Source organism: Pelecanus crispus, chromosome 5, assembly GCF_030463565.1.
Source record: "Pelecanus crispus isolate bPelCri1 chromosome 5, bPelCri1.pri, whole genome shotgun sequence".
Taxonomy (NCBI): domain Eukaryota; kingdom Metazoa; phylum Chordata; class Aves; order Pelecaniformes; family Pelecanidae; genus Pelecanus; species Pelecanus crispus.
In genome coordinates, this window is record NC_134647.1 from 66987769 (window position 1) to 67010956 (window position 23188).

The 23188-nt window shown below is 41.0% G+C and overlaps 1 protein-coding gene across 2 annotated transcripts in view; it reads left to right on the top strand.

The window, feature by feature from the left end:
• LRP8 (LDL receptor related protein 8) overlaps nucleotides 1-23188 on the top strand; it is a 194371-nt gene that overhangs the window by 144051 nt on the left and 27132 nt on the right. For both annotated transcript variants that reach the window (XM_075710192.1, XM_075710193.1), the window contains exon 4: nucleotides 7050-7178. In XM_075710192.1, the coding sequence (XP_075566307.1) occupies nucleotides 7050-7178 (129 nt within the window). The remainder of the gene's footprint in view (nucleotides 1-7049; nucleotides 7179-23188) is intronic.

A 23188-nucleotide genomic window follows, 5' to 3' on the forward strand; every position in this document is an offset into this window, starting at 1 on the left:
GCTGTTGTAAAGAAGCCTTTCTTACAAGCACACAAGAATGGACTTAATAAGGGCTGTACTATGCAGTGCAGTGGAGTTAAATCTGTGTAAATCCTTTTCCATTCCCCTGGGAACTTCTCAACATCAGTCACCATCAAACAAATCATGCCACAAAATCTAACTTTTTATCAGATTTATCAACTAATAATGCTGTTTATGATATGATTTCTTGTCCTTTATAGTATGGTTTCTTAGTAGCCTTTCCTAATCTGTCTTTTGAGTTGCTTATAGTAATTTGTGTTCAAAGTTTAAAGGAAACAGCCATAAGTTAATTATCTTTTTGTGCAGAGAGCATATGTTTTCACTATTTCCCTGCCTTTGCATGCTCTCACAAAGGTTATTGCACATAAGTGTGTTCTTACATACTCAAATATGTAGTCAGGTAGCAGCAGCCCAAGTTCCCAGGTCCTGGGAATCAGTGTTGTCAGCACGTCCCAATTCTGACCTGAACAGACCATCCTGTGCTAGCAGATGGATGGGTCAGCCTCCTCTGCCTCCTCTGTCAACAAAGGCATCAATTGTGGTGTTGGCTTGGTCTCATTCCAAGTCTCCAAGTGCTGTAATCTTAATTCACTTAAGCCGCTAATCATGACATTCATTTTGGCGTGGGCTGGTTTCAACTGGAAATGTAAAGATGCCTTTATTTTGTCAGTGATCTCAAGTGTATGCATAATACAGATATGGTGAGCAAACCAAATACTACTACTGGATGCAGTTGCACAGGCTTTAGAAGTTGCAAGTTCACATAAAGCTTGCAATCCCAGCAGGCTGATGCTCGTAGCATGTTCCTTTACTACATCACAGAAGGGGAAGTTCACTGCAGAATCCTAACCTTTGTGGAAACAATTATTTGCTTAACATTCCCTGTAACGTGTTCTGTCTTTGTGTATTGCTAACACATAGATCCAAACACAGGCACCCAGCGAAGCTGTGGGTTCAGGGGAGTTCCTGTGTAGTCACGGTGTGTGTGCGTGCTCTGTACACCAGTGCCAAAGGAATTCCCGAGACGCATCCACCATGAATGTTGCTGTCCCCACATGAACACTTCTCACTGTAAATGAGCCTCTTAGTTGATATTGTTTGCTTTGGGCTTGGCTTGGCACAAGGAGGAGATAACTAAATATAACAAATATGATTATATAACACTCTTTAGCAGAAAACCTGATGTGTCTTTCAGGGCTAAGTGAAGTAAACTAAGGCAACAGCAACCTGTCCTGAGCTACTGAGGGAACTAGTGGGTGAATAGGGTAGAAGCCAGTGTTCCTAGCACCCACACTGAGGTCGGAGAAGAGGCAAGGAAAGGAAAATACTGGTGCAGATGCACCTTCAGCTGTGATAGTAATTTAAGTCACCAGATGGATTTTGAAAGGTGTTTCTTAGGCACCCTAAATACTTCAATGGGAAAATATCAGATGTAAGTCAGTAGTGAGTGTAGACTGGGATGTACATTCATATATATATACACACACACACACACATACATATATATATTAAAAAAAAAAACCCAACTATATATGCAAACTTGTGACTGAGATGTTTTTCTGAATCACAAATCTCCAAGTTCCGAATTTCCCTAGGCAATCTCTACCTGTCAGCTCCCTTCCTCTCTTCTGAACAGTTGCTCATTTAACAATTGTGCTTGTTTTGGCTGGAAACATAGAGGTACTAGTCCTGCACATGGGCAGGTATGAACATTCATTTTGTTCTTGGTACATCTCTGAGATAGGACTGCCAGCTATGACAAAAGAAGATTTAAGAGCAGTATTTGAGGGGGGGAGGTCCTTGTTAAAAAACATTCCTTTAAAAAAAAGCCGACACCTAAACCATTGCTGGAGGAAAGAGGGAGGTAGGAATTTTAAGGTCCATAATAAGGGTAGTAGTGGAAGTTTTGCAGGAACAGTTTATTGGCATGTCAGAAATTAATTAAACCATTTCAGCATGGTATTTTCTCTGTTGCAGAATGAAGTTTTGGGTTGGGATTTTTCTTCTGAAGAACCTGGGAAAAACATGGGGGTCAGTCTGGAGAGGATGGGGTTATTTCAGCAGATATAGAGAAACTGTTCAGACCTGTAAGATGATGTATTTCCACAAAGGGTGTTCTTTCAGTCTGCTGATGAAAAGTCTTGTGGGTTTCCCACCAGTAGAAGCTGCTTAATTACATTTTGTGTATGCTCTTAGAGTACCTGTTTGGTGAGAACCTGACAAATGGTCTTCTGAAAGTAAATCAATTCTGTTTTCTTGGGCTTTCTTGAATATACATGATGTCCGGAGCCTGAAAAGCACAGCAGTGGCACAAGAGGAAGCAAACAGTGGGGCGCCAGTTAGGCTCTATGGTTCTCTGAAAGACTGTGTAGCCTCCTCTAAAGAAAAAGAAGAATGTGCCATTGGCGGTAGTGAGTAAATGGAACCTTCTTGTCTTCTTTGCTCTTGTCTCCTTATAAATAAACCATTGTTGTCCATCCTTGGCATTTGCAGTTCATTGTGATAAATTGGTCTTGATGTGTCTGACATTTCAACCAACTTGTTTAATGGTGCTTTTCTGAAAAGGCAGATCTTGCTATAACTCGAATTGGTCCAGAATATATCCAGGGTAAGAGCACTCACCATCATGTACAGCGCTAACCCTTTCCTTTCTGGGTGGATGAAGAGGAAAGTAGGAAGTAAACATTTTGGTCACGTAAGCCCAAAAGGCCTGGGTTTGTGTAAGCAGTGTACAGAAACATACTGGATTGCAGTAGCTAAAAGCCTGTTTCGTAGTGTGGACAACCACATCAAGTCCGCTTGCACTGCTGCAGCATCTCCAGGGGTGGGGAGGGGAACTCAACTTGTTGAAATAATGCAGAAGTATTTTCATCAAAATTTTGCTTTGAGTTTTATGTAAGATCTACTATCTGTTATCTGCCAGCGCTTACAAGTTGTTGGCTTCCATGCACTGATTGCTTGGGTGCAGAAACCACTGGAACGCAGAGGTTTGATGAACTGTGACCAACAGCAGCTTCTGTTGCTGCATCCCTGCAAGTTCAAGCTTTGATTTACATTTTTTAAGTGTCTGTAATTATGCTGTCAGTGAGATGATTAACACAGAGATTGCTTTTCGTAAATAGGAGTCTTCTGTACATACCTTTCCAAGCCTTTCAGCTTCCCAAAGCTATTAAGCATTTGCCTACAGCAGCCAAGCAAAAGCAATGCCCATACTTAAACTGTGACCAATAAATAACCTTCTTGCTGGTTAATGATCCCAGTGTGTTATGATACCATTTTATAATTATATTTCACCTTCTTCAAAATCAGGTGTGTGGAAAGTGTTCTTGCCTGTCTTGACCTACTTAGTTCTCAATGGAGATTTACTATGAGGATGTAAAAGCTGGTCCTACTTGGCATCAAAAACAAATTTTCCTTTCCATCATTATAGCAAGAAGAACTAGAACAATTTTTTGGGATATGGACCAGTAACCTGATTAAAAATGTCTTTGTGACTTTCTTTGGCAATACTGGGAAAAGTGGGAGACCAGTCCAATGCAAACCTTGCTCATGTCTGCATTTGAGCAGTGCATTCAGGAGACAAACTTTCAAAGTGCAAAAGCATGGAAATCCATTTGGAGTAATAAATCTGGCGAGGAAAATAATTTTCATCTCATGTATTCTAAGCATGTGTTGCTTATGGTAAAAACTTGGTTTAGAGCATGGGGTGGCCTAGAAGCAAACCTCATCACAGCGCCCAACCTTGAATTGAGTGGGGGGCAGAATTGGGGCTCAGTAGGGTGCAAGCGCTCTGTCTCGCGCGGCCATGTGCAGGGTACGGGGAGCTGTGACCTCCTTGCCCCAGCAGCAAGCTCCCATCTGCCGGGCTCTCTGAAGCAGCTCCTCAGCAGCCAGGGTTTGGTGGTGAAGATGTTTGGGAGGGGGAGCTCGGTTTCGGAGGCCGTGGAGCTCTGCACCTCAGAGCTGAGAGGCTTTGGAGGCCTTGATGGCCCGGGTAGCTGCTGGAGACCTCAGTCATGCTGTCCCTCTGTAAGATATTTGTGGCAAAAAGCCCTGTTTTCACCGATGCTGCTTGGTGGGTCCCTCGGGAGACAAGGCAGCCCTGCTGTTGGGGTTGGGGTCCCTTCCCTGCAGCCAGGCCTCACACCCCCTGGCCTGCTGTGCTGCCTCATACGCGTGGCCTACGGCCATCCCTGTCCCTTTCCCAGAAGTTACTGTCTTCTCCTCTGAGTTGGCACCTTTCTCCTCAGAGGGGCTGATGGCAGTGAGGTGAGGCGAGGCCTCCGGCGCCTTCCCTCACGGGCCCCTGCAGGCTCCTCCTGCCAGAGTGCCATCTGTAATTCTTGTGTGGCTCTGTACAGAGGGTTAAAAAAAAAAAAAAAAGTTACAGCGACCGGGCTGCGCACTTTTATTTTTCCATGCAATGTTCCCCAGACTCGCACCTATGCATGAGAGGGCTGGGTAAGGCTGGTAGAAGCAGTATTTTTGGGGTGTGAGCCCTCTGTGCTGAGGGGCTGTGGTGCTTCTAGGCCAAATGGACCATTTTAGCTCCATTTTTTTCTTGTTGGAGGGGGCTGCTGGTTGCCAATCAGCTGCCACAGAATTTGTTTTTCCTTCTGTATCCATGAATTAGGGCATGTTTAAGGATGTTGCGCCCCGGCATACAGCTCTGGGGATGGTGTCTGGAGCAGCTCAGCCGCAGTGAGGCCTGCCAGCTTCCTCGAGGGTGAGGGCAAGCACCTTGTTTTACACCATTTTGCACAGTTGGCAAGCGAGCTGGTTTTCAGATGTGCTGTCTGACTTCTGTGGAAGGACACAAGTGCTCAGCGCCACCGAGCGTCCCTGCAGTCGTGCACTATAAACCTGCAGCTTAGAGGAACCAGGGTCAAGGGGAAAATGCAGGACATAGGTCCTAGCCTGTGGCGGGGTGCCGATCTGAGCTGGCAGACATGTTGATCCCGGTGGGGTGGTGGTGTGGAGCCTTTCCTATGTCAGGTGATTTTTATTACTGACTTGCTGGTAAAATAATCAAAAAGCCTAAGTAAGGATCCCTTTTTTCCCCTGCTCTGTAGATCATGCAACATTCATAAACGTTATTTAGGTATGCAGCGAGCAAATGTCAACAAAAATGCTGTCTTGCCTCAGGGTTATAAAACTTCATTACACCTGTTATTAACTGCCTGTCTGTGGTAGGACCTAATTTTTCTTGATGTATTGGTTGCCCACAGCTTCTAGAAGCTGCTGCTTATAGCACTTCAAGGTGTTAAAACAGAGAAATCCTGGGATTAAATGGCCCTGCTTTCTAAGTGGCTGATGGATGCTTTGGGGCTATAAGATGCACGTCTACAGCCTTCTTGTGCAGGTGGAAAGGGAGAGGTTTAATTTTCATCCTCTTGCTCAACACTTGGGAAGCTGATTGACTTTGCATAAATACCTTTACCACGGGCAGGGTAGTGTGAAAGTTTTAATTCAGAATTTAGGTTCCTCCCTTTTCAGTACACCTGCAGCCATATATAGCATTATCATCATTAATACCAATGGAAGAACTATTTGAAAACATGTAATATTTTTAAAGAGAGAAATTGTTCTGTTTAATAAGCAAATCCTGCCAAACTGGTTGATGATTCCAGAATACTAAACAATTGTTTAAACTGTGGAACATTATGCATTCAAGCAGCCTTGTCACAATAAATGTAGATCTGTTGGTCTTTACACTAGTGAAAAAAAAAAGGAATTTTGGCAGTGCAAAATAGTTACAAGAGAACAAGCTTCACAGCTTACTTGGTTCCAGATAAATTTGGGAGATTTTTTTTCATAGTTGTATTCTTGCATGTACTGGGGGTTTTGCTTCTGTGGGTCTTCCTGTGTCTCCACGTTGTAGATCACAGTAACCTTTAATTTAGGTAGTTAGAGTTAAGTTTGTTTAACATGTGTGAGTTCATGCTTGTGCTTGCCACTTTTTCCCCAGGTTTACTGACCATAATCTGCCTAGATGATTAAATTTAGAAATTGCTTTGCAATACCAAACATATAAGTAAACCCTTATACTAAAATCAGGCAATTTGTTTATCCTGGCTTAATTTGAGGTAATATTTTCAGAGTAGTTTGTCCAGTACTATTGCTGCTGTGCACTAGTCTTTTAATAGCAAAAGCACAGTGTATTGGGGGTTTGAGGCAGTCACAAACAGAAAGTGCTGTTGCTGTATTGAGCATTGCTAACACTGAGTCTTCCAGTCCTCCTGCCAGTTCACCAACTACCCCTAGGTTCTTAGTTGAAATCCCTGTTGATCTATTGAAGCAACTCTTTCAGTTCATTTTGGTTGAGTTAAGCTTGAAAATAAGAGTGGGGGGTGGTATTTGTTTTATTTGCATGTTCCTGTACAGTTACGTTCCTGGAAGGGATTGGCTGTGTTAGGCATAGGCTGGAAGGACAGGAAGGTCCTTGTTTTTGGGGAAGCCTGTGCAAGGAGACCTGATTCAAGAGGCAGTAGCATGTTGCAGAGAGGAAAGTCACAGTGCAAAGCTGGGCACTTCTAGCCTATGCACAAACTGAGATGCCAAGGAGAAGGTAGGAAAGGGCCACCAGGCCCCAAGAGTGTGTTAAGAGCCATCGGGCCTATGTATGGTTTGTTGCAACTCGGTGTCTCTGGGATGGCCAGAAGCAAGAGCCTGCCTGCAAAAAATGCTAGGTAGAAGTTGCATATGAATCTGACTTCTGTTCCTCTCCCCTAATTCCTTTGAGTTTAAAGTTAAGTTTCTGGGATTTTATTGAAATAAACAGTGGTGCTTTCTGCCCTCGCTGCCCCCTCCTTTTTTTTTCATGTAAAAGTATTGTGATCTCTTTTGGGGAGCATGTACAGGACATGTAAGCAGCCATACCTCAAAATGAGTCTTGACTTGGGATTTCATTACAATATGTCTCAGGATTGAGCCATACAAAGTAAAAGTAACTTTAAAAGTGTAAACAATGTTAGCAATGCCTAGAATTATCTTTAAGTTTTTGTTTGTTTTATTTTTTTTTCTTCCAGCCAAGCAAGTATGTCCAGCTGAAAAAATTAGCTGTGGAGACTTAAGCAACAAATGTATACCATCGTCCTGGAGATGTGATGGGCAGAAGGATTGTGAAAGTGGTATTGATGAGGCTGGTTGTACTCCTGGTGAGTTAGAGTAATACTTTAATATGTATGCAGCATCTCCCTTTAGGACTATAAAAGTTCTAGAGTGACTATTACAAATTGCACGTAAAGGGATGACTTTTCCTGCCAACAAATTCATTCACTCTACGTTTGCAGTGCTAGTAGTGAATTTTAGAAAAAAAGAGGAAAGAAGGATTCTCCAGTTGGAGCTGGCTGGAGAATATAAAGTGAACTCTATGGAGAATTAAGTATTCTTTTACTACTGTAGCAGAATACAGTATTTTGGAACATGATTATCAGGGTTAATACCTAGATGATATGGTAAGTACTTAAATAACAATGTTCAAACCTTCTTCTGTGGTAGCTCAGCAGCTTACCACCATGTCCTTCCTCCTGTAGAGTGCGGTCCTATAGACTAAGGCTAGTTTCTGCTGGGATATAATAGATAGGCCTGGACACTTCTTTATTAATAGCTTGTTGGTTTCACTGGACAGAGAGAGAATGATACACTATTTACTGTAACTGTTTTAAATTCAGTCCCTAAATGGCCATTGCCTTTTATTGGGACTTTCTCTGTTGAAATTCAAAAAACGGGTAGACGTGGCACTCTGGGACATGGTTTAGTCTAGTCTACCCTTAATTGGTTTAGTGTGGACTTGGTAATGTTGGGTTAATGGTTGGACTGGATGATCTTAAAGGTCTTTTCCAACCTAAACAATTCTATGATTCTATGAATGAAAGAGTTCTTTAACAGTGTTTTGCCTCTGTGAAAACTCCTACACTGTGTAATCAAGCCATTTCTCAAACTGTCTTTTTGATAGACTAAACATATTTAGATCTTTATGCTTCTTGTTGTCAAATATTTTCTTTTGAATGAATGCTTGACTCATTTTTTTTGTGGCTCCCTTCAGTATCCCAGCTTATTTTCCAACTTTATTTTTATACAGACCACCAGAACTTAGGGAATATCAGTCTTACCAGCCTGTGCAGAAGTAAAATCACTTTTCTAATACTGTTCTTATATAACTCTGTTTGTCATTCTTCAGTTCTTTGTGTGCAAATGATCCCAGGCTATTAAGAAGCTTTCTCATGCTCTGTGTAGTTATTCACCCATCCATCAATATTTCTGGTGGTGTATGTGGTATCAACAATGTTATTTTTACTTCCAGATTACTGGTGAAAGAGTTGAATGATTACATGCACGCACACACTGATGTTTCTTCATTTGAAAAGTGAATTTTGGGCTCTAATACCTAGCCAGTTCATAATACACATTACATATTACATATTTTCATTGAAGTTGTGTAATGAAATACGTTTTATGTGAACATTTTGTGGTTCTGAGTAAAATGTGTGGATAAATTTATTTCTTTGCAGTCAGCTTTATCAAACAAAGTCTTACCAAAGATTTTGCTGTCTGAGCAACCTGTTCCAGTGTTTAGCCACTCATTGTAAAAATATTTTTTCTTTGTCCTTTTTTACTTTTTTTGTCACAACTTGTGCCCATTGCCTCTTCTCCTTTTGCTGTGCACTTCTGAGAAGATTTGGCCTCCAGCTTCACTGTATCACCCCTTTAGATACTGGAAAATTGCAATAAGATCTCCCTCTAACCTTCTCCAAGTTAACCAAACCCATTTCCCTCAGGCCCTCATTGTGTCATATGCTTCAGCACCATAACTGTCTTGCTGGACTTCCACTAGATCTTCTGCAGGTTGCGAATGCCTTTCCTGTACTGTCAGGGTGGCACAAAACTGGACATAGTATTTCCGATACGACCTAACAATTACCAGCTAAAGGAGAATAACCACCTCCCTCAACCCCTTGATAATGAAACCTAGTGTGTGCTTTGTTATGTATGAAGCTCAGTATGAAGGTTTGGTGCGGCTCACTAATTCAATTAACTACAGCTTCAATACAGAGTTTTTCAAAGCATCTCCGTTCCATATTGCACATGACTCAGAGGTCCTGGAGTATCAGTAACAGGTTACTGTGCTTTGCAGTGAGCCTGTGCAGCATAGTTCCAGTTGGGGGAAAAGGCATGGGTTGCCTTACGTTGCCTCCTGTTTCATGTGGAATTAAGTGCGTGTGCATGGACAATTCCTAAGTAATAAATTACTATGATATGGTAAGTTGGTGATGTGCTTAGACCCCTGGTCCTGTGTCCTTTAAGCTAATGATGTTTTAGCAGTTTTCAAAAGTCTTTTATTTCTTTTCTGTATGAAACTCTTAGTATTCTCTCTATAGCATATGCATTTTTTTCCTTTGAATGGGAGGCTTGAATTACAGACAAGCTCAGAAGATAATTGTAACTGCTATTGAAAAATTTATTCTTTTCCCAATATGAGTTAGTGAAATTAAAATTTTTACACTGGTGGCTGCCTCCACTAATTTAATGCTGCTGCTGCTTACACCAGTAGGAGTTGTCTCATGGAGTCTTTTATTATACTAAAACTCTACTTCAAACTGTGTTGAACTTCTTTTTTTCAAGCTCTAGGTAACCCCCAAAATGAATGTAAGTATGTTCCGAATGCCACATAATTTCAGCATAATGATGCTATTAATGGATTTAGAAGTAGCTGAGGTTTCTCTTCTGGATGTTTCAGCATCTCTAGTCTTGCTTATCTTCCACATTTTTAGTGCACGTGTCGGTTCTTAAAATGGAAATTCAATCCAAGGACAAATTACTGTCTTCTGACAGTGGTTGTTGGGTAAGTCATGTGAAATGAATTGGTGACTTTCATCTAGTTCCTTATGACGTATTCCCCACATAGGCTGCCACCTCAGTGGGTGCACATTGGCAATCTCTGCCAATGGGTTGCTGCTGAGTCTGAATGTGGGACAGGCCGTTCTCTGGCCAGAGGACCAGGCAGAAAGGCACTGACAGGCAAACTTGGAGCTTCCTGGGTGGCTGCAAACATCAGAAGCTTTCAGTGCTAAGATCTGTCGACTCAGCACCTTTCAGAGGCATTAAACTTGCTTTGAGAAGAAAACAGGAGGTACTGCTGAGTGGCTGTAGTGGGAGCATTTTCAGTGAGGTTGCTTGTCAAATTAAGGTGTTTTCCTCATGGATGAGAACAAATGTGTTAGCTGTTTAAACTCTGAGAGCTTGTGGAGGATTGATAGCTGTCCTCTCTTTTATCCAAATCTGATAAACCTCACTAAGCCTATCCACTGATACTCTGTTAACATTCCCATTTCTTCTCTGTTTAGAATCCTCCTTTATCTGTTTTCTCTTATCTCAGCAGCACACAGTATCTGGACAAAAAAAAAAAAAAAAACAAACCTGTTCCTAGGTTCAGACCTTTTCTTTTTTTTTTAACCTCTGCGCCCACGTTTTTGTTCTCATTTTAAAAGCACTGACTGTCACCTGCAGCCCCTTGGAGCAGAGCACCCTGTCATAGCTAAGGCTGCATCTCTCACAGAGCTGACCAACTTGTCTATAAATAACACATCTTTCTGGATAAATGTTTGGAAGGGAGTTTATTTGTGCTCAAGACAATTTCTACGGTGAGAGCCTGCATGTGCAATAAACAAGTGGAAGATGACTTGAAGATATTGTGAGTGAGGGCATCCAGAAGAAAAACTCTAAGCTCTTTCTAAATCCATGTTAATAAAGCTATTACTTCAAGCTAATGTGACACTTTAAACATATTTTAACTATGGATACTCCAATTTCTTGGTAGGAATAACTGGCTCTTAGTATTATAATTCTTCAAAGAACTTAATATGGAGTTTATGAACATTACTTGAGCCTGCATTTCTGCATTGGTAATTTGCAACACGAACAATATTGTGCTGGTATCCAGATACAGGAGCAGGGCTTGGTTGTGCTGAAGCTGTGCAAGCACCTGTCCCTATGGCAAAATGTTCACAGTCCAAGTTAAGGGAGCATCTGCTGCAGGAGAGTGCAGGAGAGGAAAACAATGATTATGGTAGTAGAATCACCCAAAACTGTAAGAACAGTGCAAGTATATTATAGTTCCTCCTCCTGTGTCTGCTTCTGGCTCCAGCAACTTGCTTTTCAGGTACTGTTCTGGATTTGATAATTCTTGATGGATTTTTCTTCTCAGAATTATGTAATTGCTTTTTGAATCAATGTGAAATTTATGCAGCATAGTTAGGGTAAGCACTGGCATGGCCAGCTGGAGGGAGAAAGCTGCTGTTCAGAAATTCGGAGACAAAAAGTATAGAATGTGAATAAAAGAATCTTCTGTTTGGGGTGGGTTCTCCTTTGCACTTTGTATCAGCCATGTCCTTGGTGCATCATCTTGCACGAATGGAAGCAAACTGGTGCTCTACATCCCTCCTTTGCTTTTGGTCACTGTTGAAGACTTGGTGTTTTGACTGGCATCCGGTGTGATCTGAAAAAGGTTTGTCACAGCAGTGCTCAGAATAGCTTTCCTTCAAGGAAGGAGAGAATTTGCAGTCTTGTATGCTGTCCTTGTATAATCCCCTCTAGACAAAGGGTTCAGCTGCAGTTAGCAAGCTCTGGACTTACCTGAGTGCAGGTATGCTGAAAAAAAAATGCATCATCTCAAACAATGGATAAGTCAAATATTTCCCCTCATCTCTCCGTGTACAGTCTAGCCCTATAAAAAGCTAGCCTTAGGAGTAAGCAAAGCAGACTGTATTTATCTGAAATAAGGGTCCTGTCTGCCATGTCTAGAGTGAGAAACAACAATTTGATAGGTGAAATCCATTAAAATAAAAACTTCCACAGAGCTGTGTAAAACAGCCTTTGCTGGCCTGTTAGGCCTGGTCTGGTGCCAGTATTAGGAATGCAGTTATTCTCATAAGCAGTCCAGGCACTGACCCCATCATACTGCTTGGAACCCATTATCAATGGATGGTAAGGCACTTTATTGTTGTTCACCCATGAACAAGGAGGAAGAATGGTGCAATTTTCAGCCTGTGGAAGAACTTCCCAAGGAAGCAGTGGAAGCTGTGAATTATTTAACCTGCAGTGGATAAAGCAGCAGTGATTAGGGAAACAGATTTGTGTCTACACAGGCTGTAATTGCACCAGGGATTAATTGCAGGTATTAATTCATGCATGTAGGGTAGCTAAGTGTGTTTCTGCCTAAATAATTCCAACAGGTAGGCTTTAAGTCCACTGCTAACTTCCAGTGCACAAACAATTTTTGAAAATTCAAGTATCTACCTTTTTAAAATAAAACAGTATATAAAATGAAAAAAGAAACCCCTTATTTTTAAGTTCACATCAACAGTTAATAATATAAGAGCAATCTTGAATTTCCTGGCTTGGAGGTGCTGGCTTCCTTTTTCTTGTTTCCCTGGTTGAGGTTTTCTGCTCCCAGCGTACCTAACCTGTGTCACAATTGATTGGACAAGCTTAGGAAAGCGTTTACTGAGACTAAAAAGAGAAATTAAGTATGGGAGACTGTAATTAAAGCATTGCAACTGAGGGTCAGTCTGGACTTTACTAACTACTGCAGAACTTGTTAAATCTCTGCTGAGAGAGATATTAACTAGTGTTTTGTCAGCCACTCAGGAGTGCAGAGAGCATTTCAGCATGGCTTTAGAACAGAAAAGCTACCATCCTGTAACACCTGAAATGGGCATTGCACCCCATTAATGCACACATTGCTTGTTCCTCCTGACAGTCTGGGCTGGTCAACAGAGAGTGCAAGGCTCTGGCCCCATTTTTTCTGATTGTGTTACTTGTTCTCACCTGGAACACTTCTTGCACCTAGTATGGAAATTGTGTCTTGCAGATGAGGAGTTGGAAGTGTACAATTTTCCTCTTTCCCAATAGTCAGATACAGTGAAATGATGTATCTGTTGGTATAGTGATAGCATAATAAGCTATTTTCCCATACTGTGATTTATTCTGCTTAACTATAGTACAGAGACAGGGATCTATGGGAACTTGTGCAGGTAACGGACATCTCATTAGGTTGTCAAAGAGTGAGAACCAGTAATTCCTGCAGGAGTCTCATGACAGTGACAGCTTCATTACTGAGAGCACCTTCTTTTGGACCCTGGTCTCCCAGCTTTTCATTGCTGACCATACATCTCAGAATTAGTTCTAGATTTTCAGCCCTATGTTAACAATATGCCAGATTAAAAGTGAACAAACTGGGTAAAGTTTTTTAAATTAATAAGGAAAACAACAGTAAGCACAGTCTTGCTCAGCTGTAAGCCACATGTTCTTGCTATGGTAGCTTACAGCCTTCACGTTTCCACAGTGTATATATCACTTACAAGATCCTCAGGGCTGGAGCTTTTCACTTATTCTTTCCTGGCAAAGCTCCAGGCACATGTGTGATACGCCATAAAAAGCAGCGGTGCCTACAAGTGAGGGGTCTTTTTCTTGTAAGGTCCAAGTGCCAAAAACTTTCAGTCGACTCTTTCCAATGCCCTGCTCAATAGTCCTCACATCACCTGAGGACCATTGGCAGAAGGCAGAGTTTAAAGCAGGCTAAAGCTGGTCTGATCCCTCCAGCAGATCCACCTGGTGCTGAGCCAGCTGGAGTGGGGAAATGACAAAGCTGATTTAAAGCCACCTGCCTCCACACTGCTCCTGTACCTGCACTCACATGAAGTGACCTTTCTGTTGACAGTTAAATTATTTTATCATCTTTTATCATTGTCCTGTAGCATTAATGAACATCATGTCGTCTCACTATAGTTTTCTTCTTCATGCAGTAAAAGATACCTGTGTTTTGCATCTAAGTCACACTTCCAGTCCTACATGTGGGGATTTGGCCGTACTGATTCTGTTCATTCCAAATCTCCACAGATCCTACTGAGAGCTTTTTACTTGGTGATAATGTAGCACTAATTTTATCTTCCTTTGCAGCCTGATTAATACATGCTTTTGTCAAAGTTACGAATTCTGTTCATTACCTTCATTAACAGGCTAGGTGCACAGTGAAGTACTGTTCCTCACTGAGCTCAGAGGGAAATCAAACTCAAAGAATCAGATTTTGCCATATAGACTCCCTGAGAAACCCACCAATTTTAATGGGGTTAAAGCCCATAGTATTTTATTCATGCCTGTAGAGGAAATATTTATATACTATCACTATTCATGATTATTTCAGCATGTGATGAAGAGAGACATGGCTAGCCTGAAATTCCTGTCATTTTATAGAAGGTAGCTGTAACTTGAGTATACTTGCTATGGTGGAGGAATCTACGATTATTTCCAAGGATGGAAAGAAAATGACTATAGATTTAACAAATGAAAGTCCTTCATAAATAAGATAAGGTAGCACAGCAATTATATCGTCTGGGCTTTACATGATGTTTAATTACTGGACAGCTGGAGGGATTAATGCTTGTGCATTATGCCCTGGCTCTCAGAAATTAAACATGCACAGCTGCCACTTTATCACTGCTTAAAGTATTAGAGCTCCTTCGAAAGCAGTAGTAATTGCAGAAAAATCCCCATTGTTATTGAGGAAAAATCTCAGTCCATAATCATATTTGTCCTGAGTTCCTTCAGAACAAAACAGCAAGAAAAATGAGATTGGTAGTTACCTTTAATTGCACTCTTACAGGAAAAATGAAGGTAGTTGCATTTTTAATATATTGGATGCTTGTTGTAGTTAAATGTAAAATACTTCATGAACTTAGGATAGAGGCAAGATAGTCATTGTGTAAGTCAAGAAATAAACCCTAAAGCCATGGCCTAAGCTGTGCCAGGGCTCTACCTGCAGAAGGTTAGGGAAAAATAGCTTTGCTTTCCCTACTGCTGTCTCTTGAGCTTAGGTTTAAAAAAGAACAGATACGTGTACCGTTCTGCAAATGGAGTTTCCCAGTACTGAGTGGTGCCTTGCTCACAACAGCAGGCTTTGGTGGTGACCTCTGCACATTTGGTCTGTGCTGATCCCTCAGTTACAGATAAATTGTCTATATCAGTACGTTCCATGAATAATTTATTCTTTAAAACATAATAGACGAAAACACAATATGAAAACAAGCCAATTCAGAATTTGGGACTTTTACAATGTTTCCCTGAAGGTACAGTAGAAAAAAAGAGTAGATGCGAAGAACACACTGCAAGCATGCACACACACACCCCCTATGCCCCCCACACCCCAAATGATAATTTTTCACAGAGTTGTGGAAGAGTGGTATGAAAGAACTGGTTTTATAAAAACATTTGTGGATAATTAAAATGAAAGCCTAATACTGCTGAACCTGTGCACACACACAAAAGCTTTGTCCTGCTGATCTTCGGTACTTTAGCTGGAGAAGTTGTCTCTGATTCTTCTTTCCAATCTCACATGTTGACTGTCAGAGCAGCAAAAATTGGCCTGTAGTTATGTTTATCTTCTGGGCAGTCTGTCTTTCAACAGTTAGAGCTCTTGGAGTTGAAATAGCCAAGAAATTGCATCTCTTATTGCCAAATATGATTGTATTTCATGTCCTGAAATGCTTTCGTCATAAGAGTGGAGCTATAATTCTGAGCCTATTCATCCAAAAAGAAGAATCTGTTTAGTTTTATTAAGGGAAATCTTCTGTAGCTGTCAGTGCCAATGATCGTGTTATGATGGCAGATACGTGGGTAGAAGTTCCATCCTTCAGTGGTCATGGGTACATAGGCATTACATTAATTAACGAGTGCTTAACAGTTATGCTTCCTGAGCATATGATCTGAAGACTGAATCAAAATCAGTTAGCTTGATCTCAGTACAGTCCTACACAGGAAAGGACCATGTAATGTTTGATGCAAAACCAAAAAAAGCTCGTTTATGAGTCATGTTAATGGATAAAACAACATCTGAAAGTTATCTTAGTGGCTGAAATACACTATTTTCATACAGAGGAAGATATAGTAGTTGGATTAACTTTGGTTATATTTTGCAAGGAATTTGTTTATTTGATAAAATATAACTGGGAAGGTTTAGCTCATGATAAAATACACTTCAATACACTTCTTTTTTCCAACAAGTTTAAAATAATTGCTCGTGTTGCACAGTTGATTCTTCATCTCAGCCCAAATCCAGCAAAATGCTGCCTTCTGTTTCAAAGCCATAGATACTGAAGGGCAAATCCTAATGCCGTAGAAATCTCACTACTGTTAAAGTGACTGCAGTTAGCACACGACCCTTACACTTTTCATTGCAGTGAGTGTTACTCAGTCTTTAAATTTTCCATTTGAGTAGAAAATCCAAGACATTTTTTCTAAAAATTATCACCATTCTTTTGTGGAATTGTGGGTACATTATGTGGTACATGATGTTGTTTACATCAAGTAATAGCTATGCCCCCTAATATCACATAAGTGAAAATAATTAGGGGCTGGTTGTTTCCTGAAAAGTCTGGCAATCTCTCCCCCTCCCAAAACCTCCACAGTGGTCTTGACTTTATAGACTTGATCAATACAGTGTGTGCTTATGTTCATAACCTTGAATCTGGCTACACTGAATTCTGCCAATTGTCTCGGATCCTTGATGCTTCTTTTTTAAGGTACTCTTCCCTTCAGATCAGTTGTCTTGCAAATGTTTTATTTCAAAAGCATCTTTTTAATTGTTAATGAACCTACATTCAAACTCACTTTGGATTGCTGTTCCTAGAGAAATGTGAGAGACAGTTGGGTAAACGGGGGGGGGGGGCTGGGGGGGGTAAGATGTGACAACTCTCAGCGTTTCCTTGGTTTTTCTGTGCTCCAGAAGAGTTAATAGTGCCATGTTCTAAATGTAATGAATATTTAAGTCTAATAGTGAAGCAAACTGCAATAAGAAGAAATATCTCCTCTTACAGAGAATTCCCACCAAGCAAAGTAAATTAGTGGAATTGGAGATTTTATGGGGCAGTGACCTCATTGCTTGCAATGTGAGCACTGCTTTGTCCCTCATTACTCATCTGAGTTAAAACCCGTGCACCCTCCATTGCTGTAGCTACCAGATTATCAGGCTGAGTCCGGGCTTTTCTGTCTGCCTTACCTGTTTGGCCCATTGGTTCAGAAACATATACCGAGGGTGGATAGTGTGGCTTTTCTTTGCTCTATTTTTCACAGATAGGCCTGTGCGGCAGTTCCATCAATGAAGAATTCTACCTAAGAATTCAGATTTTTTTCTTTCTCTATGGGTGCTTTTGATGTGTGCACAGTTACCATAACATGGGGGTAGCTGCACAAGCATTAGCAGCACATGTAGCTTTGTAGTGTCAGTTGCAGCTCCCTTGTTCTTTATCTGCGTTCAATAAAGATAAGTATTGTAGATTGTTACAAACCTCCAGGATTCCCTTTTTAGTTATGGCAGTGTAAAAGGCTTGATTGATTCTGGTGGAACAGTTCTGTTTTCCAACCGGTTAAACTGTGCTTGGGAATGTGTGGGTAAGGAGGAGGTGGCAGGCCAGCAACATAGAGGTGGACCAACAGACATGGGTTTGAATTCCTTGCCTTTCCCAGTCAGAAAAAAAATGGAGCTTGCAAATTTTCTGAGAATAAAACAAATTGTGCTGTTATTTGCCAATGTGACTAAAGTGTAGCTTTTAAGATTCTGATGAAGTCTCTCTCCTGAGCTGGACATAAGAAACGAGAAAGCAATGAAGAAAACAGGCGGGTATAATAAGGCAGTTTGTGTCTCTGTATTAGCAGATGAGCACAGAGTGGAAGTCTGCCCAACGGATGGAAGGTGAGATCTGTGGAGTAGATCCTGGCAAAGTGTCTGTGATTTAAACTCTGCAATAGCAAAATTAACTCCTGGTCATGCAGAAAGTTCTGTGCAGGCTGTCGTCATATCCACAGGGAGTCCTGCTGAATCCAAGAGGTCTGCGTACGCAGTGATACGGTTTTTGTGTGTACTGTCACAGGATCAAGGCCCTGTTCAGTAATGCCCTGTTCTGGTTGCTGGAAGAACGTTTATATATTCCTCAGAAATACAGAATTTTGTGTGATAATATTAAAGCAGCTGTTAGTTTCATGGATGTTATCAGATGTTTCTGAGGGATTTGCCAAATTGGTGTAATTTGTAAAACTGCCATTTTAATAAGCAAGCCATGTCTGAGGGAATAGGAGTGAGCTTGTCCCATACAGGTTCCAATTTTCAAAGTCAGAAAAGAAACCCACTAAATATATCCCAGCATTTTTTTTTCCCATTTAAATTTTGGCTAGTACCAAACATCTCTAATCTGATTCACCTGATTATATCCCAAACAGAATATAAAAGAGTAATAATTACATCTTTATCCCCACGAGATCCCCATGTGGTGTCTTGGATTTTAGCAAAAAGCAGCACAGTATCAACCTTAGGCATTCTGACCATCCTTTTTCTTCTCCCAAGCTTCTTTATTTTACCCCTAAACCCTCTACACTGGACTCACTTCTTATTTTGGGGTCATTTACCAGAAGAACCTGTGATAAACTTCCTAACACTTTCCTGGTATGACATAAAATTGAGGAGGCTGCAACTATGAGTTAGCAACTTTATTGCACATAAGTAAGATTAAAGACAGGGAAAAAATTCAGTGTGTGCATACCTTTTGTACATCAGGTGCTTTTCTCTGTAAATTGTGGGGTCACAATTAATTCTATTTTCAGAAAATTAAACCCTTTTGAATGAATATATGATTCTCAGAAAATATATTCTAAATCAGTAAATACATTTTTGAACCAACTATAATTTATCAGCAGGCGCTTTGGCATCCGGTTGCTCCATTATAATTAACTAATACTATGCAAATACTGCTGCAGAGAATGGAAAAATAACTCATTTGTGTTTGAGGGGAGCAGTGTGGCAAAGGCAGTGAGCGCATGCAAATATTAATTTGCAAGAGTGCGTGAGATGGCTCCTTAGCTACATTAGTGATTTGAACAGTATCAGGAATTACTATTCCTTCTGCAGTCTTTGTCTATATGAGCTTTTCGGTATCAATCGCCATAGCAACAACCACGGTTAGTAGTGAGACTGCAATTCAGCTGCATTATTCCCTCCATGGGAGGCCTGTCATTTTTTTCAGAGCAATGTGCTTCAAGGTCATCTTCATTTACCTCCATCTCTTTTGCTGTCCTTCCCGGAGTGCAGCTTTCCGTGGGAAACTTGTCCTAGGCATGGATCTGTGCTTTAACCAGTTGGCATTTGACCAAGGATCTGTAGGAAATATTCAGATATTTGGTAAGCACACTAATTGTCTGCAGACAAAACAAATAATTTAGATACAATTAAGCCTGAAAATAAATACTAGTTAAATAAAACTAACATGATGACAGCATTGGTAACTGGCCTGGGAGTTCCAGCTTAATTTAGCCTGTCTGGATTCTGTGACCTCCTTACTCATGGTCCAGCTCGGAGATTAATTTATGTGGCCTGTGGTAGCTGGGTTTGCACTTCACGCAGAATTACCTGGGCAGATGGAGCTCAGGCATTCCACTCCTGCAGCCATGTGGAGCTCAGATCCTAAACCTCACAGCTTAGGAGAGTTTCTGAAGTCCACCAGCCTCTCCTGCCAGTGTTGAAGTGGTGTGAATCAACAGCAGATCTGTCCCTCCCCAATGCAAATGTTAGTATGCACAAATCACCTTTTGCCATCTTTAGAAGGTGCATTATCATGTTTAAGCAAACAGGCAATTTTGAGCTACACTTTTTTTAAGTTGCTTTGGGAAGGGCGTCAGAAAAATGCAGTGTAATAATTCATATTATTTTCTTGTCTTCAGCATCGGTAATTGCTGTTATCCACTTTACCAAAAATTTTACCAAATAATTATCTTTCTCTAAGCCATTCATGTAATTTCAAGTGGAACTGACTTTTTTGGAGGAGAGATGAATTAAATATCTGACTCTTACTGAAAAGCTAGAAAATCTTCAATTAAAGATTAGCAGTGGCAGCAGTTATAGTCCATTGTATATAATTCTCAGCTCCTATTAGTGATGGATAGCCTGTTTATTTCATGTTTTTGAGTTTTATCCAGATGTGAGGATCCATGCTTGGTAGAGATGTCTATTGTAGAAACATTGTTAGGTATAAATATATATTTTTTGAAATTACAGTTCTCCAAGAATGCGCTTTATCTTTAGAGCATTCTACTTTCCTCTATAAGCACTTAAAAAGCATGTGGTAGAATTATCTTAATTTTTTGTGCAGTGCCTGAACTAAGATTGTCCCTGCTGCACCAGACTACTCACTAAAGCTTCTGGTTAAATCCTGGCTCCAGGCAAAAGAGAACCAGCAAGTACTGAAACACTAACTCCACAACTGCATTCTCTCTCTTTTTTTTTTTTTTTTTTTTAAAAAAAAAAGACTTCATCTATCCAAAGACTACTTCTGCTCCACTCTCCTCAAAAGATGTGACAAGACTGCAGCTGGAGGCTGTGAGGCAAAAACGGTGACAGGTGTGCTCTATGTGTTGGCATATAGTACAAGGCAGAAATTAATGCAGAACACCTCTGGTATATATTGTCTATAGGCCAAAGCGCATGTACACTATCATTTAGATGTGATATTTTGCTTCCTAAAACCGTGAAGAACCTTAACGGATTACAGTACTGTGCAAAACTGCTTTTGTAATTATGTGTTTACTGCTTTAAAGCCTGTTGGTTAAAACCTTCTTGACAAACATTTCCAAGATTTCTACTGGGATCACTTCATATTTGAAATAGGTTTTGCACCTTAGAGTATAACATTTATTAATTTCTTTGGCACTAAGGAATGCAAGCTAATATTTGTCTCCTTTGTTGTACACGAATAAGACTGCAATAGGGACAGGTAGCAAAAGCAGAGAATGCAAACAAATTGCTCAAGTCAAAGAAAAAATACCCCAGTGATCATTTAATTACTATTTGCACATTTTCTATTGAAATGCTCTGGAGACAGTGAAATGCTGTAGTGATGGGACTACCTAGGTACCCTGACAGATTTATGAAAGGAGGTGTGAAGTAAACTGTCCCTGGGCCTTTACTTTCCCATCCTCATCTCTCCAGGTGCTATGTAAGATAATTTGTAGCACTGCTTTTTATTAGGTTCTTCAAACCATCACCAAACCATGCAGCAGGGACCCCGAAGAGCACAAGTGTTCTGGCCTAGGTACAGAGGGACTGTAAGCAGCTTTTCTCTCTTGTTGTCTGTCTGTGCCAGAGCAAGTCCGCAAGTGGCTGGAAGCTGCAGACTTTGCTTTATCCTGGCATGCCCTGCGGATTTTAGCTGTCAGAGAGGATAATGGAAGGGTGAGAGGAATTGGAATGTTATCTGCCTTCCCATGGCCAGCAGGACAGCCAGCTGCACATGGAGATGGAGGTCTCTGCTGGAGGCATGTGTGACCCAGAAGGAACTGTCCCATTTGAGCTTCTTGCCCTTCCAGGCAGGAAGACCTGAGCACAAAGAGCTGCTCTTTGGCCTCCTAGGCCTTGTCCCAGTGCAGGTGATGCCCTGTCAGTGCTGGTGCCACTGCCCCTGGCTTTAGCTGCGCAAATGAGTTGCAGAGGTTGATCCCCACCTAAGGACTGCGGTGGTGGGAAGGGGGAGTTAGCAACAGCCAGGCTGCTGTGCTTTTTCAGTGGAGGGAGAACTTTTAGTCTCTAGTGCTGTCATCACACTAAATTTAATTTTTAAAAAGAAATGAAATAATCATGACTTTGCAATTTTTCTAGCTAGTAATTCACAAGCTTCACAGAGAAAGTCCTCATGAGAGGTTACAAAAGTTGAACTGCTTCTGCTTTCTGGCTGCGATTATCAGTAATTTTGTATCTGTACTGGGATTTGTAGGTGCAGAGGAGGAGCTTTTGTGCAAATTTCCATTGTCTGTATCCCACACATATGTTTATCAGTCGCTAATTTGCCAATGCAGCAGATTTCTGAAGGGAAATGCATCCAGACAGAAGGAAGGGTGGAGGTGGGACCAGGAAAACAACGAGGGAAAAAAATGGACTCATTACAGTTGGGGGAAAAGAAATTAATGCACATTTGGAGTGTGCAAATCATTACAACCTTGCCCAAAAATTAGGGATCAAAGGACTATGCAAAATTTTGCTCACTGATCTGTTTCTGAGATTCATCAAAATAACGCCAGAAATGCAATTTCTTCTCAGCCTTGATCTGTTACAGAAATTGTACATAGCCCTAGAAATATTCCTGTTTCTCAGTTCCTTTTTTAAATAGATTGGCAAGATTATAACTGTTACCTTAAATTTCCACTTGGCAGTTCCATAGTATGCATCATCTGAAGAGAGTGTTAGGTTATACAGCTGTGTACTGATCAGTAGGGTTAATAGATGAATTAATTTCTAGTTATGGTATAAGGATAGAAAAGTATGCTCAATGAAGAAAAAGCCCAGAATTTGGGTGAAAACCGGAGCATTTTAATGGTCTGAATTCTGCCATGTAAAAGAGGTTTGGGGTTTTTTGATGCTTCTTCACCAGACTGTGCTCATATTTCAGGTCCTTATGAGAGGGATTCATCTCCTAATACTAGTTGTCTGATCTCAGTTCCCTCTGTTTGGAGAGGAGAAATATTAACCTCTCCAAGGGACAGTTCTTATCCCAGCGTAGGTGGCCGGAGTTGCCTGTTGAGGGCATCTCTATATCCAAAATACTCTACTGAGTACAGAAGGAGCCTGAGCAACCCACCTGGACCAGATGATGCTTTGGTTTCTAACACTAGGTGCTCCTTTGGTGACCACACTCTTGCATTTAATTACTGATGTCAAGTTGGGCACACAGCAGTGTGCAGCTACGATTCTCTTTAACATTTATCCCTGCTGGAGGGAGCTTGGGTCATAGCCAGTGCATGGTAGTATTGCACCAAGGAAGGCAAACCTCTCTTTTCTTCTAATTAGGCAGATTGCTACTCTGGTAGGCACAATAACATCTGGAAAACCTGGGACTAAATGGGACAGAGCACAGGGCAGGAGGGGAGAAGTATATGTATTGACACACTCTGATGTAAAACTACAGGCTGCTTAGGTTAAGAGACAGAGACCAGCAAGTTTGCAAGCTAGAATGTAAATAAGTATCCATGTATAAGTGAACATGTTCTTAATTGCTAGATAAATAGAGTTTCATTCCCAGGTATAAACCAAGACATAATATTTCAGTAGAATACCACTGGGTTCCTGTTGTTGGCT